General features: G+C 44.3%; 1 protein-coding gene across 3 annotated transcripts in view; it reads right to left on the bottom strand.

Moving 5' to 3' along the window:
- Window positions 1–18179, bottom strand: part of LOC143806509 (uncharacterized) — a 236519-nt gene that overhangs the window by 165957 nt on the left and 52383 nt on the right. For all 3 annotated transcript variants that reach the window (XM_077287123.1, XM_077287125.1, XM_077287124.1), the window contains exons 8-12: window positions 17204–17458; window positions 16793–17065; window positions 14949–15224; window positions 9818–10072; window positions 9408–9677 (exon numbers count right to left, since the gene is read on the bottom strand). In XM_077287123.1, coding sequence (XP_077143238.1) covers window positions 9408–9677; window positions 9818–10072; window positions 14949–15224; window positions 16793–17065; window positions 17204–17458 — 1329 coding nt within the window. The remainder of the gene's footprint in view (window positions 1–9407; window positions 9678–9817; window positions 10073–14948; window positions 15225–16792; window positions 17066–17203; window positions 17459–18179) is intronic.

Here is an 18179-nt window from a genome sequence, read left to right on the forward strand (position 1 = left end):
TCCTTCTGCTGAGCCTCCTGCTCCGGTGTTGGTTGAGGGCGAGTTGGAGTACGTGGTGGAGAAGATCTTGGATTCTCGCCTCTCCAGGCGGAGGCTTCAGTACCTGGTCAAGTGGAAGGGCTATGGTCAGGAGGATAATTCCTGGGTGGTCGCCTCTGATGTTCATGCGGCCGATTTAGTTCGTGCCTTTCATGCCGCTCATCCTGATCGCCCTGGTGGTCGTGGTGAGGGTTCGGTGACCCCTCACTAAGGGGGGGGTACTGTTGTGAATTTGCTTTTTGCTCCCTCTAGTGGTTACTAGTTTTTTGACTCTGGTTTTTCTGTCTTTCCTTTTATCCGCACCTGGGTCGTTAGTTAGGGGTGTTGCTATATAAGCTCCCTGGACCTTCAGTTCAATGCCTGGCAACGTAGTTATCAGAGCTAGTCTGCTGTGCTCTTGTCTACTTATCCTGGTTCCAGTTATATCAGCTAAGTCTGCCTTTTGCTTTTTGCTATTTGTTTTGGTTTTGTATTTTTGTCCAGCTTGTTCCAAATCTATATCCTGACCTTTGCTGGAAGCTCTAGGGGGCTGGTGTTCTCCCCCCGGACCGTTAGACGGTTCGGGGGTTCTTGAATTTCCAGTGTGGATTTTGATAGGGTTTTTGTTGACCATATAAGTTACCTTTCTTTATTCTGCTATCAGTAAGCGGGCCTCTCTGTGCTAAACCTGGTTCATTTCTGTGTTTGTCATTTCCTCTTACCTCACCGTCATTATTTGTGGGGGGCTTCTATCCAGCTTTGGGGTCCCCTTCTCTGGAGGCAAGAAAGGTCTTTGTTTTCCTCTACTAGGGGTAGCTAGATTCTCCGGCTGGCGCATGTCATCTAGAATCAACGTAGGAATGATCCCCGGCTACTTCTAGTGTTGGCGTTAGGAGCAGATATATGGTCAACCCAGTTACCACTGCCCTATGAGCTGGATTTTTGTATTCTGCAGACTTCCACGTTCCTCTGAGACCCTCGCCATTGGGGTCATAACACGGGGGGCAGCGGGAAGGCTGCGGGGGACACCAGAAGGTAAGAATATCACGATTTTTTTATTTTTTTAAATTATTTTTAACATTATATCTTTTTACTATTGATGCTCCGAGACCTGTGATTCACAGTACATAAAGATTGCCTAACCCCATATCTCCCAGGAAGACGTGATAACGTAATTGCGAGTGGTGATCGTATGAGCACCTGTTAACCATTTAAACTCTGCTGCCAATCTCTGACAGCAGCATTTAAATTTAATATGTGCTAGTGTTCGCATGTACTAGCTGTCATCGGTGCCCCACAACACAATCGCGAGTCACTGATGGGTGATGACAGCAGGGGGCCTGCGAAAATCCCCAGTCGCAGCCATCTTGATCCTTCTCTGAAGCGAAGTTATGTGCTGAGCTTCAAAGACCACCAAGATTTACACTATATACTCAACTACTATGTGCTATGGCAGGTTCAAGACCATTCTATGGTCTAAAAAATAAAGTGAAAAATAAAATATAAAATATATATATAAAAAAAAAAAAAGTTGAATCATTCAATTTCTCCCCAATAAAAATAAACAGATGTAAAAAAGTAAAACATGTGATACCACTACATTCTGATCAAAATATGAAATTAATTAACCCAATTTGTAAATGCTGTAACAAGAAAGACAATGAATACATTGGAACTGTGTTTTTTTTCGTTCACTACACCTTCGTAAAGAAAAATGCAATTAAAAAAGATCAAAACCATCAAATTTACCCTAAGTTCATGTCACTAAAACTGTCAGCACACAGATCAAGTCCTTACCCAGCTCAATCGACTGGAAAATAAAAATATTACAAAACTCAGAAAATGGCAACAAACCAAATTTTTTCTTAACACAACATTTCTGACATTTGTTCTACCACTTAAAAGAAAAAAAATGGATATAAGTTTGGTATCGTTGCAGAATTATGATTCAGAGTAGATTGTATCGCAAATTGTACACCATTAAAACAAAATACCTCAAAAACATGGCAGAATGACAAGACGTATGTAGACACAAAAGTTTAAAAAAAGGAAAGGGATGATAAAACGAAAGCGCAAAAATGAGAATTTACTGTGGAATGAATGGGTTAAGCTACCACTACAGTCATATAGGTGACTTAGCCACTATCTGCACTATACATTTTACTACCTTGGCTGTCAGGAAAAACTATATATTTAATGTGTAGATCTGGGCTCCTCTATGCACCCTTGGTGTGGCCAATAGCTCGATGCACCATTCTGCCACCTCAGTAAGCATAAAGTGCACGGGTCCTTAACTTGATTGACAGTGCTTGCTTTCTAGGAGTGAGCGCTGCCATAAATGAAATGCGCCCGTGTGCTAGCACTATTGGAGCTTCATCAATGTTATCAGTGAAGCGAACGCCCGCAACATTCCGGAGCAAAGAAGTAAAACGTGCACACACATTACACACTGTGTGAGCTGCTGGGCTCTAAGAAAGTCAGTGCAAATGTGCAATTCAGATAATGCATTTCTTGCTCTGGGCATGAAAGAGCATTAAATCAAGCAAAGGTGCAGAATGTTCCATGCTAATTCAGTGCAGAGATGCTATTAGGCTACTTTCACACATTAGGTTTTTGCCGTCAGGCTTAATCCGGCGATGTAACAGGGGTCTACAGTGCTGTAGTACCTCTTTCAGTACCACCCTGTGTTTCAGTGTTTCAGGAGGTCCACTCTGCTTTGGCTGGATTCTGAATGAAGGACGCTGGCTGGAATTCCTTGATTACATGGGTGCATATAAAATCTCACTGCTTCTCCACGTATTTCCAGTCTAACACTTTATTCACAGGACACAGAATATATAACACAGATACAGAGGGCAGGCCAGACATACATTACAATAGCTGCAGGTGGCCGGAGCCTGCTGATATTTACTGTGGGAATTACAAAGGTGGGGGAGGACAGAAGGGGGATATCTTGTCCCACCTGCCCAGGAGCGCAGCCTGTGGGCTGATGCATCTCACATGGAACCTATTATACATACATATAATGGCCCTGGGGGGTTCTGTAACACGGCTCCCCTTTTCAGCTACGCGATCGGCATACACAGTCTGATCCTTAACGGATCGGTTTGGGGATGACCGAAGTTTATGGGGTTGGTACAAGTTCCGTATGTCGACTTAGTCCATCTGCGTTACCGTTTTGTTTGCCGGGTCTGTAATGGATGGTGAAGTCCAGCGGTTGTAGGGCTAAACTCCACCGCAGTCTCCGGAGACCCGGTTAAGCCAGACTAGGGGATTATGGTCCGTTAGGAGGGAAAACTGTTGTCCATACAAATATGGTTGTAACTTTTTGAGTGCCCATACTATTGCCAGGCACTCCTTCTCGATGGCTGCATAGCTCACTTCACGGGGCAGTAGTTTCCGACTCAGGTAAGCTACTGGGTGTTCTTGGCCGTCCGGCCCGACTTGGCTCAGTACTGTCCCCAATCCAAACATAGAAGCATCTGTGTGAACCAGGAAACGTTTAGTTGGATCGGGTGCGGCCAATACAGGGGTATTGGTGAGGGCGTCCTTTAGCTGGCGGAAGGCTTACTCACACTCTGGGGTCCAGGTTACCTGGCAGTGTTGGTTCTTACGGGTCAGATCAGTGAGGGACTTGGCTACACTGCTGTAATTGGGAAAGAATTTCCTGTAATAACCCGCTGTCCCTAGAAACGCCATGACCTGGGTTTTAGTGCGTGGGGTGGGCCATTTGGCTATGGCCTCAATCTTGGCTGGTTCTGGTCTCTGTTTCCCACTTCCCACCCAATGCCCTAAATACTGAACCTCTGCTTTGCCCACGTGACACTTGTTTGGGTTCAGGGTGATTCCGGCCTTGTGGATCCTGTCTAATACTGTCTCTAGGTGATTTAGATGCTCTTCCCATGTCGCGCTGTAGATGGCGATGTCATCCAGGTAGGCACTCGCATAGTCCTGGAGACCATCCAGAAGCCGGTCAGCCAGCCTCTGGAAGGTCGCCGGAGCAGTCTTCATCCCGAATAGCATAACTCGAAACTGGAATAAGCCAAACGGGGTGACAAATGCCAACTTGGGAATAGCGTCAGGACTAAGGGGAATCTGCCAGTAGCCTTTGCATAGATCGATGGTGGTCAAATACTTTGCCCCTGCCAGCCGGTCTAACAACTCATCCACACACGGCATGGGATACGCATCCGTCGCTGTTTTCTCATTGAGCTTATGATGGTCTACACAAAACCGTGTAGTCCCATCCTTCTTGGGCACCAACACTACGGGGGATGTCCAGGGACTATCTGACTCTTCAATGACGCCTAAACGCAACATCTCTTGTATTTCTTGTCGCATCCCTTCTTGTACAGACTCAGGGACGTGGAAGGGGGGTTGCCGCAGGGGGGTCTGATCCTGGGTCTCAACCTTGTGTTGTGCCAGGTGAGTGTACCCGGGTTTCCCCGAAAACATCCTCTGTCGCTGCCTCAACAACGCCTCCGCCTGCTGTCTCTCTCGGGGGCCTAGGTCTTCACCCAAGTGTACCTGGTCCCATGTTTTAGACTGAGTCCTCTCCCCTAAAACATCAGGCAAGGGAAGTCCGGCTAAATCCTCTGCTTCAGGTGCACAGATGGCCACCTCTTCAGGGAGCTCCCGGTTGGGCTTCAGCATATTCACGTGGAACATACGGATAACCATGGGGTCGTCACAATCGGCGACATTATAGGTGGTGTCGGCTATTTTCCCCACTACCTGGTAGGGCCCCTGCCATGCAGCTTGGAACTTGTTCTGCCTAGTGGGCTCTAACACCAGGACCTTCTGTCCTATTTCCAAGGTGCGCTCTCTGGCCCTCCGATCGTACCATACGCGCTGGCGCCGCTGAGCCACCTGCATGTTCCCACGTACAGCCTGGGTCAGCTCCTGTAGGCGGTCCCGGAATTCCAGCACATAGGGTACAATAGGTACCCCTTATATGATGCCCTCCCCTTCCCAGTGTTCTAGCACTAAGTCTAGGGGTCCCCTTACCCGTCTCCCGTATACCAATTCGAACGGGGAGAACCCCATGGATTCTTGGGGCACCTCCCGATAGGCAAACAGGAGGTGAGGCAAGAATTTCTCACAGTCCCTGTAGGTCCTGGTAAATGTCCCAATGAGTTGTTTTAACAACCCGTTAAAGCATTCACACAACCCATTGGTTTGCGGGTGGTATGGGGCGCTTCTAATGGACTTTACGCCACACAGCTTACACAGCTGGTTGGTCACCTCTGCTGTAAATTGGGTACCCTAGTCCGAGATAATCTCCCGGGGAAATCAACCTGTGAGAAAACCTGGAGCAGGGCAGCCGCCACCGTCTCTGCCAGTATGTTAGGTAACGCAACCGCCTCTGGATACCGTGTGGCATAATCTACCACTGTCAATATATACCTTTTACCTGACGGACTGGGTTTGGCTAACGGCCCTATCAGATCAACCGCTACTCGGCTAAATGGTTCCTCCACAATGGGGAGGGGGCGTAATTTGGCCTTGCATCGATCTCCCCTTTTGCCAATGCACTGGCAACTGTCACAGGTCTGGCAGTAATGACGAACATCATAGGTTACCCCCGGCCAAAAGAAGTTTTGTGTCAGACGATGCCTGCGACTGACGCCGAAGTGCCCGGCCAAGGGTATGTCATGAGAGATTCGCAGTAACTCCTGCCTATACTTCTTGGGAACTACCAGCTGTCGTTTTATAGTGGGGCTCGTCCCTGTGTGGTGCTGCTCTGTGATCCGGTGGAGGAGTCCCTGCTTCCATATAAACTGTTCCTCTTCCAGTACCCCTCTCCCCTCTTGTGCCTTCCCATGATATCCCTCCAATGAAGGATCCTCAAGTAACTCCCTCTTAAATTCATCTGGTGTGGCCCAAGAAATGTGCCTGGCTATGGGAATACGTGTAGGACTGGGATGTCTTACCTGGGCCTCCTTTGAGTGTGATTTCGCCTCCGCAGCTCGAGCTTGTCTCCGGGTGGTCACAGGATATGTCTCAGCCCGAGGGGCAACCGAGAAGGCAGACAACATGGGCCCCAAGTCATTTCCCAGCAAGACATCTGCGGGCAAATCCTCCATCAAGCAGACCTCAACAAGGCCATCCCCGACTCCCCAGTTCAGGTGAATCCGGGCAGGCGGCAGTCGATGTATGGCTCCTCCTGCTACACGGACTGCCACTGTCCGGTCCGTCTTCTCTTGGTCCCGGATGAGATGATGCTTCACAAGGGTCAAAGTTGCCCCTGAATCTCTTAGTCCCTGCATCTCTTAGTCCCTGCATATGTTTCCTATTAACCCACACGACCTGTCGATGCTGTTGTCGGTTATCTGCCTTGGCTGCCTGCACGGGGTCCACTTCATGCAGCACTTCCTCCATCTCTTCCACCCCTTGGTTAGTCGTAGCCCCCAATGTCGGGTCAACTTCGCCTTGGTAGCAGTGAAGGTAGCTGTTCTCGCCTTTGGCCACTGGGTATGCTGAGTCCGGTTGGGACATTGTCTTTGCATGTGGCCCATCTAACGGCAGGTGTGGCATCGCGCCCCAGGGGAATTGTGGTAGGCCGGGCTTCTAGCTGGTCCCCCTACAATCTTCGGTGGTTTGGGGCCCTCCAGGTCCATGGGCGGACCCCTAGTGACCATCTTTGATCCGGACAACTGAAGCCTCCTGGCATCATGATGTTCATCGGCCAGACGAGCGGCTTCCTCAAGAGTTGTTGGCCGCCTGTCCCGAAGCCATTCCTGTGTCTCGGGGGTTAGTCCATTAAAGATTCGTTCTACCAAGACGAGTCGGAGGACATCCTCCTTAGTGGTTGCTTGGCTCCCTTGTCCCCACTGTAGCAGTGACCGCCGTAATTTACAGGCCCATTCAGCATGGGTATCGATTATTCGTTTTATAAGTCAGCGGAAACTTTTGGCGGTATGCTTCTGGTGTCAGCGCATACCGTGCCAAGATCACTTCTTTGATCCGCTCATAGTCCATACAGTCCTCATCAGGTACCGTGCGATAGGTGTCCGCTGCCCGGCCTGTCAGCTTGCTGGCCAGAATCTTAACCCGTTCCTCCGGTTTCACTTGATGAAGGGCACACTGCCGCTCAAACTCCTGCAGAAAGCCATCAATGTCTTCCTCTGCCTCCCCCAACTGTCGGAAGGCATTATACTGGATCTTTTTTGTGGCTTACTGTTGAAGGTACCTGGTCGGAGGCCAGAGCTCCCCCTGCTCGCTGACTCTCCTCTCTCCGCTCTGCCATCTCCATCTTGGCCAGCTCCACTTTGGTCCGCTCTGCCATCTCCATCTTGGCTAGCTCTATCATGGTCCACTCGTCCATCTTTTCTTTCAGATCAGTACGCACATCAGCCATCACCTCTCGTATGATCTCTACTGCAGGGTTTGGGCCATAGAACGCCAGTCTGTTCTTTACCTCCCTCTGGAATTCAGTCTCCTCCATGTTCACATTGGGGGGCGCTGCACTGTGGTGTTCCATGATGGCTGCTATCAAATCAGCTTTTGTTTCGTTGCTGGCGATTAACCCTCGGTCTTCCACCAGATCTTTTAATGTAGTCCTCTTTAACTTCTGGTAGTTGTTTTCCATTCATTCCTTTCCTCCTGTAGAAGGGGTCTCACATCCCGCTGTCTGCCACCAGTGTAACGGGGTCTACTGTGCTGTAGTACCTCTTTCAGTACCACCCCATGTTTCAGGAGGTCCACTCTGCTTTGGCTGGATTCTGAATGAAGGACGCTGGCTGGAATTCCTTGATTACATGGGTGCATATAAAATCTCACTGCTTCTCCACGTATTTCCAGTCTAACAACACTTTATTCACAGGACACAGAATATATAACACAGATACAGAGGGCAGGCCAGACATACATTACAATAGCCACAGGTGGCCGGAGCCTTCCGATATTTACTGTGGGAATTACTAAGGTGTGGGGAGGACAGAAGGGGGATATCTTGTCTCATCTGCCGAGGAGCGCAGCCTGTGGGCTGATGCATCTCACATGGAACCTATTATACATACATATAACGGCCCAACATATTCTGGGTGCTGGGGGGTTCTGTAACAGGCGAATTTAAAAAAAAAAACGGATCCGGCAAAAGTTGCTGCCGGATACGTTTTTTTTTCTGATAGACTTATATTAGCGCTGGATTATTGGATGGCCTCACGTTTCATCCGTTTTTTGCCGGATCCGTCGAAAATTTGTTTTCTGGCGGCCGGAGAAAACGGACATAGTAACGTTTTTTTGTCCGGCAAAAAAACAGACAGCAACGATTCCGGCTGCATCCGGAGTTTGCTATAATGAAAGCCTATGACGCCGGATCCGTGAAATGATGAATCCGGCAACGGATTCTGGTTTTTTTTCAACTGAGCATGCTCCGTAGCAGCATTTTCCATTCTGGGGTTTCTCTCTCCGGACCAGCTAATGCCCGGATATCAGCGAGTCGGATCCAGCAAAAAACGGATCTGTTGTATCAGTTTTTCACAATTTGCAACGGATCCGTTTTTTTCAAAAGTAGCCGGATTAAGCCTGACAGCGAATAGCTGATGTGTGAAAGTAGCCTTATGCACACCAAGGGTGCACTGACAAGCCCTCATTTACATATTAAATAAAAGATTTGTTTTCCCAGGACATAAAAAAGCAGTAAATCCACTACATGACACTTCTAACCATTTCATTGGCGTTTTGTGGGTGCCACATTTAACAATTGGATGAACAATGACGGGTCTGTAGGATATAAAACCTTGTTGGTGCTTACCACTAAAGTAGATTTCATTTTTAGCTGGAAGTTTACTTGAGGTTTACAGGAGGAGCTCTTATTCCAGTGCATGAGAGTCACCATTATCCCACCCAGAATACAATGAAGCAGATTACTCAGAGATACTCCTGACCAGATTCTTTCTGCAGTACGGTTCGACATCAACTCCTAGTCATAATCTCATTAAGACAGCTCTAAGGTCCAAGAAAACTCTTAGGCTACGTTCACATTTGCGTTGTTGTGTGTTGCGTCGGCGACGCAACGCACAACGCATACAAAACGCATTGTTTTGTGACGCATGTGTCCTTTTTTTGTATGATTTTGGACGCAAAAAAAATGAAACTTGCTGCGTCCTCTGCGCCCTGACGCGTGCGCCCAAAAAGACGCATGCGTCACAAAACGCAACACAACGCATGTCCATGCGTCTCCATGTTAAATATAGGGGCACATGACGCATGCGGCGACGCTGCAGCGCCCGACGCTGCGGCGCACAACGCAAATGTGAACGTAGCCTTAAAATTAATTTCTCTTCTCTGTATTCTGCTCCTTCTTCATTTTCTCAACAGTTTTCCTCACATCAAGTGACAATTTTTTAAAAGTTGCTAAAAGTGCAAATAATAATGAAACCTACTTGTATAGACCGATGTGGTGACCGGAGAGCTCTGATACCCCCGGACTCCGACTGTTACCACAGTTATGGAGTAATTAGTCCCAGATATCAGGCTCTGGAGGGTGACATTTGTTGTGGGACTTGTCACAGATAAGTTAGTTGATGGATATATCCCGTAGCTTATATTATATGACTTATTCACACCAGCCATATTTACTGGCTCCAACCAAGAAAATGTCAGGTTGTTTGTTGTAATTGTGGTAAAGGATAACGTTCCAGGTGGAGTTGGATCTGCAGAAAAGGAGAGAAATACAGAGAGGTGAGAACATATCCAGCATCTGTATAATAAGGTAAAAGTGGCGGTAACAGAGGAGAATGGTGATATGAGGATGATAAGGAGCCATTACTGAGCAGATCCTGATGATACTCACATGTGGCCTCGGTCACTGGAGCAGATGTCTGGCTGCAGCTCCCACTGACTGTCTGTACAGTGACATTATATTCTCTGCCTGGTAGTAATCCTGTGAAATTCACTTGTGTGCTTGTAGTTTGTGTCGTGTTATTGATGGCTCCTGTTAGACTGACTGTATAATTATCCACTTTTCCTGCTGGTTTTATCCATGAGGCTCCAAGAACATAAACCGAATGGTAATTATTCAGTAAGATGGAGGAAACTTGTCCGGGAACTGAGAATAATAGAAATCATGGACAGATTAGTTGTACAGCAGATACGTCCAGTATAATATCAGTAATCGGATTGTGGCACAGTGAAGTCAGGAAAACAGCCAAGATATCAGACAGAGGCAGAAAGCAATGGGTGGTGAAAAATTTGTATGCAAGGCCATAAGCCACATAATAGGTTGCACTTGTCATTAGTCAAAAGGACGAACTCCAAAAATACAATATAAATCTTATAAACAAGTCATAGGTCCACTAATATTAAATAGAGGATTTTATTAAAGGTAACACAGTGGCACAAAACATACAATGATACTAGTGAAAAATCAAAAGTGGAGACTCAAGTGGAAAAATGGGACATAGCCTACAGATATTCGGTAAGAAGGGGCATCGCTTGTACAAGTAAATGAAGGTAAGTACACTGCGTGCAGAATTATTAGGCAAGTTATATTTTAGAGGATTATTTTTATCATTGATCAACAACTATGTTCTCAATCAACCCAAAAGACTATCAAAGCTTAATATTTTTGGAAGTTGGAGTGGGGTTTTTTAGATTTGGCTATCTTAGGATGATATCTGTTTACAGGTAACTATTATTGCGCAGAATTATTAGTGAACTTAATAAAAACCAAATATATTCCCATCTCACTTATTTATTTTCACCAGGTAAACCTATATAACTGCACAAAATTTAGAAATAAATATTTCTAACATGCAAAAACAAAACCCCCCAAAATTAGTAACTGATATAGCCACCTTTCTTTATGATGACACTCAGCAGCCTCCATCCATAGATTCTGTCAGTTGCTTGATCTGTTTACGATCAACATTGCGTGCAGCAGCCACCACAGCCTCCCAGACACTGTTCCGAGAGGTGGACTGTTTTCCCTCCCTGTAGATCTCACATTTTATGAGGGACCACAGGTTCTCTATGAGGTTCAGATCAGGTGAACAAGGGGGCCAAGTCATTATTTTTTCTTCTTTGAGACCTTTACTGGCCAGCCACACTGTGGAGTAGTTGGAGGCATCTGATGGAGCATTATCCTGCATGAAAATCATGTTTTTATTGGACGATACCGACTTCTTCCTGTACCACTGCTTGAAGAAGTTGTCTTCCAGAAACTGGCAGTAGGTCTGGAAGTTGAGCTTCACTCCATCCTCAACCCGAAAAGGTCCCACAAGTTCATCTTTGATGATACCAGCCCATAGCAGTACCCCACCTCCACCTTGCTGGCATCTGAGTCCGAGTGGAGCTCTCTGCCTTTTACTGATCCAGCCTCTGGCCCATCCATCTGACCCATCAAGAGTCACTCTCATTTCATCAGTCCATAAAATCTTTGAAAGGTCAGTCTTAAGATATTTCGTGGCCCAGTCTTGACGTTTTATCTTATGTTTCTTGTACAAAGGTGGTCGTTTTTCAGCCTTCCTTACCTTGGCCATGTCCCTGAGTATCGCACACCTTGTGCTTTTTGTTACTCCAGTAACGTTGCAGCTCTGAAATATGGCAAAACTGGTGGCAAATGGCATCTTGGCAGCTTCACGCTTGATTTTCCTCAATTCATGGGCAGTTATTTTGCGCCTTTTTTGCCCAACACGCTTCTTGCGACCCTGTTGGCTATTTGCCATGAAACGCTTGATTGTTAGGTGATCACGCTTCAAAAGTTTGTCAATTTCAAGACTGCTGCATCCCTCTGCAAGACATCTCACAATTTTGGACTTTTCAGAGCCCGTCAAATCTCTCTTCTGACCCAATTTGCCAAAGGAAAGGAATTTGCCTAATAATTAAGCACACCTTATATAGGGTTTTGATGTCATTAGACAACACCCCTCCTCATTACAGAGATGCACATCACCTGATTTACTTAATTTGTAGTTGGCTCTCAAGCCTGAACAGCTTGGAGTAGGACAACATGTATAAAAAGTATCATGTGATCCAAAAAACAATTTTCCTAATAATTCTGCACGCAGTGTATACACAGTCAAATGTTATAGTAAAGAGGTAAGTAGCTAGCCCTTAATTCCATGTGTGATACAGTATCTATAACCCCAATGAACATTTTGCGTGGATTTCCTCAGGGAGTTATTAAACAGTGTGTTTGCAAGATATATATATATAGCATACTTCCCAGGTGACGTGTATTATCCATGCACTGGCATCCATCCCGAACTGCGCATCACTTCCGACCAGTAAGCATGATGCGGCGGGTCAGGGGGAAATTCCCCGTGATGTCAATCACCTGCACACGTCAGCCAAAGATGCAGTCGGCGATACGCAAAGGTACTTGTGCCATATTTGAAAACGGAAAATATTTAACGTACACTATTCGGCATAAGAAAGAGGACAAAACGCAGATCACAGAATAAAAGGACCAGATATGTAAAAAAAAAAAAAAGTATCTATCCTATCCAGCAAACATACACCCCGAAAAGAGGGGAATAATAAAGAGACGCGAGCTACATTAACCCCTTTCTGACCTCGGGATAGTACGTCCGAGGTCAGATCCACCTCTTTGATGCAGGGCTCCGGCGGTGAGCCCGCATCAAAGCCGGGACATGTCAGCTGTTTTGAACAGCTGACATGTGCCCGCAATAGCGGCGGGTGAAATCGCGATTCACCCGCCGCTATTAATTAGTTAAATGCCGTTGTCAAATGCAGACAGCGGCATTTAACCGGCGCTTCCGGCCGGGCGGCCAGAAATGAGCGCATCGTTGACCCCCGTCACATGATTGGGGGTCAGCGATGCTTCTGCATTGTAACCATAGAGGTCCTTGAGACCTCTATGGTTACTGATCCCCGGTAGCTGTGAGCGCCACCCTGTGGTCGGCGCTCATAGCACACCTGCATTTCTGCTGCATAGCAGCAATCTGATGATCGCTGCTATGTAGCAGAGCCGATCGCATTGTGCCAGCTTCTAGCCTCCTATGGAGGCTATTGAAGCATGGCAAAAGTAAAAAAAAAAAAGTAAATAAAAATGTGAAAAAAATAAAAAAAAATATAAAAGTTTAAATCACCCCCCTTTCGCCCCCATTCAAAATAAATCAATAAAAAATTTTTTTAAAAATCGATCCTACACATATTTGGTATCGCCGCGTTCAGAATCGCCCGATCTATCAATAAAAAAAGCATTAACCTGATCGCTAAACAGCATAGAAAGAAAAAAAATTCGAAACACCAGAATTACGTTTTTTTGGTCGCCACGACATTGCATTAAAATGCAATAACGGGCGATCAAAAGAACGTATCTGCACTGAAATGGTATTATTAAAAACGCCAGCTTGGCATGCAAAAAATAAGCCCTCAACCGACCCCAGATAATGAAAAATGAAGACGCTACGGGTATCGGAAAATGGCGCAATGTTTTTGGGGGTTTTTTTTGCAAAGTTTGGAATTTTTTTCACAACTTAGATGAAAAATAACCTATTGATGTTAGGTGTCTATGAACTCGTAGTGACCTGGAGAATCATAATGGCAGGTCACTTTTAGCATTTAGTGAACCTTGTAAAAAAGCCAAACAAAAAACAAGTGTGGGACTGCACTTTTTTTGCAATTTCAACGCACTTGGAATTTTTTGCCCGTTTTCTAGTACACGACATGCTAAAACCAATGATGTCTTTCAAAAGTACAACTTGTTTCGCAAAAAATAAGCCCCCACATGGCCATATTGACGGAAAAATAAAAAAGTTATGGCTCTGGGAAGGAGGGGAGCGAAAAACGAACACGGAAAAACGGAAAATCCCAAGGTCATGAAGGGGTTAAAGTGAATAGTGCAAGATAAATAAAAAAAGAGATAACCCATTAGTTTTCTCACATAATACAATTAGTATTCAAATAAGTTAATTGGTGAAAAATCCTATCCAAATATAAGACTAAAAATACTAATAAATATGAGAAAACTAATGGGTTATATAATTTTTTTAATTTTACTTGAACTATTCACTTCACTGTCTCTCAGTTCTCTTTATTATTCCCCTCTTTCGGGGTACATGCAATACCTGCAGGATGGGATAGATCCAGCTTTCACATACCTGGCCCTTTTATTCTATGTCCCAGGTTCTGCCGCATTAATTATAAAGTGTAAATATAATATTTGCCCTTCAAGTTTAGTGATATTGAGGAAAAAAAGCACAATTCCACTTCCACAATTTTTTTTTTATTATTATTTATCACGTTCACTATACGGTAAAAGTGACCCACTAAAAATTACTCTCTAGGCTGGTACAATTACGGTGATACCAAATATGCATAATCTATTTAGGTTTATGTGGCAGAAATTTTTTTTTTTCTATAATTAATAGGAATCATTTTTGCCAGATTATATATATATATATAGATAGAGAGAGAGAGAGAGAGAGTGAGTGAGAGAGAGAGTATCATTTTTTTCCCCACTTTCACTGTTCTTTCTAGTCCCCTTGGGTGACTGGAACCTGCAATCATCCTTGTACTATACACAGCAATACTACAGTACAGCTGTGTATAGCGAAAATCATGGTCTCCTATGAACATCAACCAGTAGCTGGTGTACACAAGAGTACTGTCATGGTATGCACAGGGGTCTTCAGAAGACCCCTAGCCATTATGGCAACCCATTGGCACAACACGATCGTTTCACAGGATCGCCAATGGTCACGTGAAGCTTAGCACATCTCCACCCGCAGCTGCAGAGGCAGAGGATGGCTGAATATCACAGCCATCATCTGCTGGGAAGGATGGTGGCTCGGTTCAGTCAGGGAGCCAGCATAACGTAACTGTACGTCATATGTTAGTAAGGGCCAACACTTTAAGTAAAAGAAAAATACGTATATCTATAATATATCTCACTTTATGTATCAGGAGCTATACAGTCAACTTATGATTCACATTAAAGGGATTCCCTTTGTCATCACCTGTGCAGGCCGTATTAGACACTGGGTCGGATTCAGTGATGTTATCAGCAGCTCTTGTATAGACCAGGAATGTATATGTTTCTCCTGGTGTCAGATTCATTATTGTCGCTGATTCACTTGTCACTATTGTATTATTTATCATCGATGCTGATGAGGTGACATTGGTCTGGACTCTGTAGCTGTATAATGTCTGATACTCATCAGGTTTACTCCACGCCAGAGACGCAGAATATGAGGTCACAGCGCCGATCTGCAGAGATTTCACAGATATCGGTTCTGAAATAAAAGGAATATAATAAATGGATACAGGATGAGAGAGCAGTAATTTGTATTATCCTTGTGGCAATCACTGCTCAAAACAAAGATCCAGAGTTCTGGCAAAGAATGAAGCGCCAACAGATATCAGGACCATGAACGTTAGATGAAATTGACCATCTAAAGCAGGTCATAAATATTTGATGGCTGTTGACCGGATGAGTGTGGATGATTTTAATCTAATGTGTATGGGGGATTTAAGGTGTTACGCCACTTTAACCCCTTCACCCCGAAGCCTGTTTTCACCTTCATGACTAGACCAATTTTTTTTCCAATTCTGACCAGTGTCACTTTAGGAGGTCATAACTCTGGAACTCTTCAAAGGATTCCCGATTCTGAGAAAGTTTTTTTGTGAAAAATTGTACTTCATGATGGTTGTAAAAATTTCCTTGATATGACTTACATTTATTTGTGAAAAAAAATCTGAAATTTGCAGAAATTTCACAATTTTAAAACTTTAAATTTTTATGCCCTTAAAATTAGAGAGTCCTATTGCACAAAATAGTTAATAAATAACTTTCCCACGTGTCTACTTTACATCAGCACAATTTTTGAAACTTTTTTTTATTATTAGGAATATTTAAGGGTTAAAAGTTGACCAGCAATTTCTCATTTTTACAACAACATTTACAAAACCATTTTTTTAGGGACCACCTCACATTTAAAGTGACTTTGAGGGGCCTATATGACAGAAAATACCCAAAAGTGACACCATTCTAAAAATTACACCCCTCAAGGTGCTCAAAACCACATTCAAGAAGTTTAATAACCCTTCAGCTGCTTCACAGGAATTTATGGAATTATGGAAGGAAAAATTAAACATATAACTTTAGTTTTTTTTTCACAAAAATGTTCCTTTAGACCCAATTTTTTTTATTTTCATAAGGTTAACTGGAGAAATTGCACCATTATTCTTTGGGTCAGTACAATTGCAGCGATACCCAATTCATATCATATCTTTTTTTAAGTTTTGGTGCTTTTACACAATAAAAACTATTTTACAGAAAAAAATTATTTTTGCTTCTGAGAGGTATAACTTTTTTATTTTTCTGCTCATGGATCTATATGGCGGCTTGTTTTTATCCGGAACAAGACATTTTCAGCTGTACCATGTTTATTTACATTTGTCTTTTTGATCGAGTTTTATTGCACTTTTTGTTCAGCAGTATGATAAAGCATTGTTTTTTGCCTCTTTTTTTTATTACTGTGTTCACTGAAGGGGTTAACTAGTGGGACAGTTTTAGAGCAGGTTGTTACGGACGCAGTGGTACCAAATAAGTAGTTTTTCTGTTTAGTTTTTTTTTTTACTTATTGGAAAAATATTTGTCTCTTTTTTATGTTCTTTACTTAGGGCTTTTTAAAAAAATATTTTTACACTTTGTACTAATTTTTTTTTAATTTTTAACTTTTTTTACATTGTCCTAGGATGGGACATCACTATACAGGCATTGGATCGCTGATCTGATGCTCTGCAATGCTTCTGCATTGGAGCAGCATCTCACAGGCAGGGAGGGAGGCATGAAACCTACTTGTATAGACCGATGTGGTGACCGGAGAGCTCTGATACCCCCGGACTCCGACTGTTACCACAGCTATGGAGTAATTAGTCCCAGATATCAGGCTCTGGAGGGTGGTGACATTTGTTGTGGGACTTGTCACAGATAAGTTAGTTGATGGATATATCCCATAGCTTATATTATATGTCTTATTCACACCGGTCATATTTACAGGCTCCGACCAAGATAATGTCAGGTTGTTTGTTGTAATTGTGATAAAGGACAAATTTCCAGGTGGAGTTGGATCTGCAGAAAAGGAGAGAAATACAGAGGTGAGAACATATCCAGCATCTGTATAATGAGGTAAAAGTGCCGGTAACAGAGGAGAATGGTGATATGAGGATGATAAGGAGCCATTACTGAGCAGATCCTGATGATACTCACATGTGGCCTCGGTCACTGGAGCAGATGTCTGGCTGCAGCTCCCACTGACTGTCTGTACAGTGACATTATATTCTCTGCCTGGTAGTAATCCTGTGAAATTCACTTGTGTGCTCGTCGTTTGTGTTGTGTTATTGATGGCTCCTGTTAGGCTGACTGTATAATTATCCACTTGTCCTGCTGGTATTATCCATGAGGCTCCAAGAACATCAACCGACTGGTAATTATTCATGGTGATGGTGGAAACTTGTCCAGGAACTGAGAATAATAATATAAATTACAGACAGGTTGGTTATACAGCAGATACCTCTGGTATGATGCAAGTAATCGACCTGCAGTAGTAGAGCACTTACATATTTACTAAGTGTAAGGTGTATGTATATTTAAAAAAAAAAAAAAAAAAAAAAAAAAAAAAAAGCTTGTTACATATACATTACAGGGAACCTGTCACATCAGATTACCTACTTTATATCTACTGGTGAATAGTGTTAACAGCATCATGAAGGTGCCCGGCCGCTGTACTGAAAGCACGGCTCCCGAAAGAAAATTAACTATATTCCTCTCGGGACTGTGGCGCGGCCACAGTCATCGTTCACTATACCATGAGATTTGGTGGCAAGAACGCCCTAGCACTTTGATTGACAGCCAACTCTGCACTGATGCACTGCTGAGTCAGCTGTCAGTCAGTGTTGGGGCGTGCTCACAGTCACCGCTCACACTGCTGTGTGCAATGACTGTAATTGCTAGAGACCTGCCTTCATGGCCGAAAGATGGCTACTGGGACGAGTAAAGTTCATTTTCTCCCTAGTGCCGCACTTTCAGTACAGCATTACAACACTGAGGATTAACCCTTTATCTGCAGGGTGAGCTCCTCATCGGACTGGATAGGTTCCATTTAGCAAACTAATGCGCTATGCACCCATCGGCTAAAACGATTGCAACTTTCAAGTCAAGTCCCCCTGGGTTCAACATTCCAGCA

This window comes from Ranitomeya variabilis, chromosome 2 (assembly GCF_051348905.1).
Source record: "Ranitomeya variabilis isolate aRanVar5 chromosome 2, aRanVar5.hap1, whole genome shotgun sequence".
NCBI classification, from domain to species: domain Eukaryota; kingdom Metazoa; phylum Chordata; class Amphibia; order Anura; family Dendrobatidae; genus Ranitomeya; species Ranitomeya variabilis.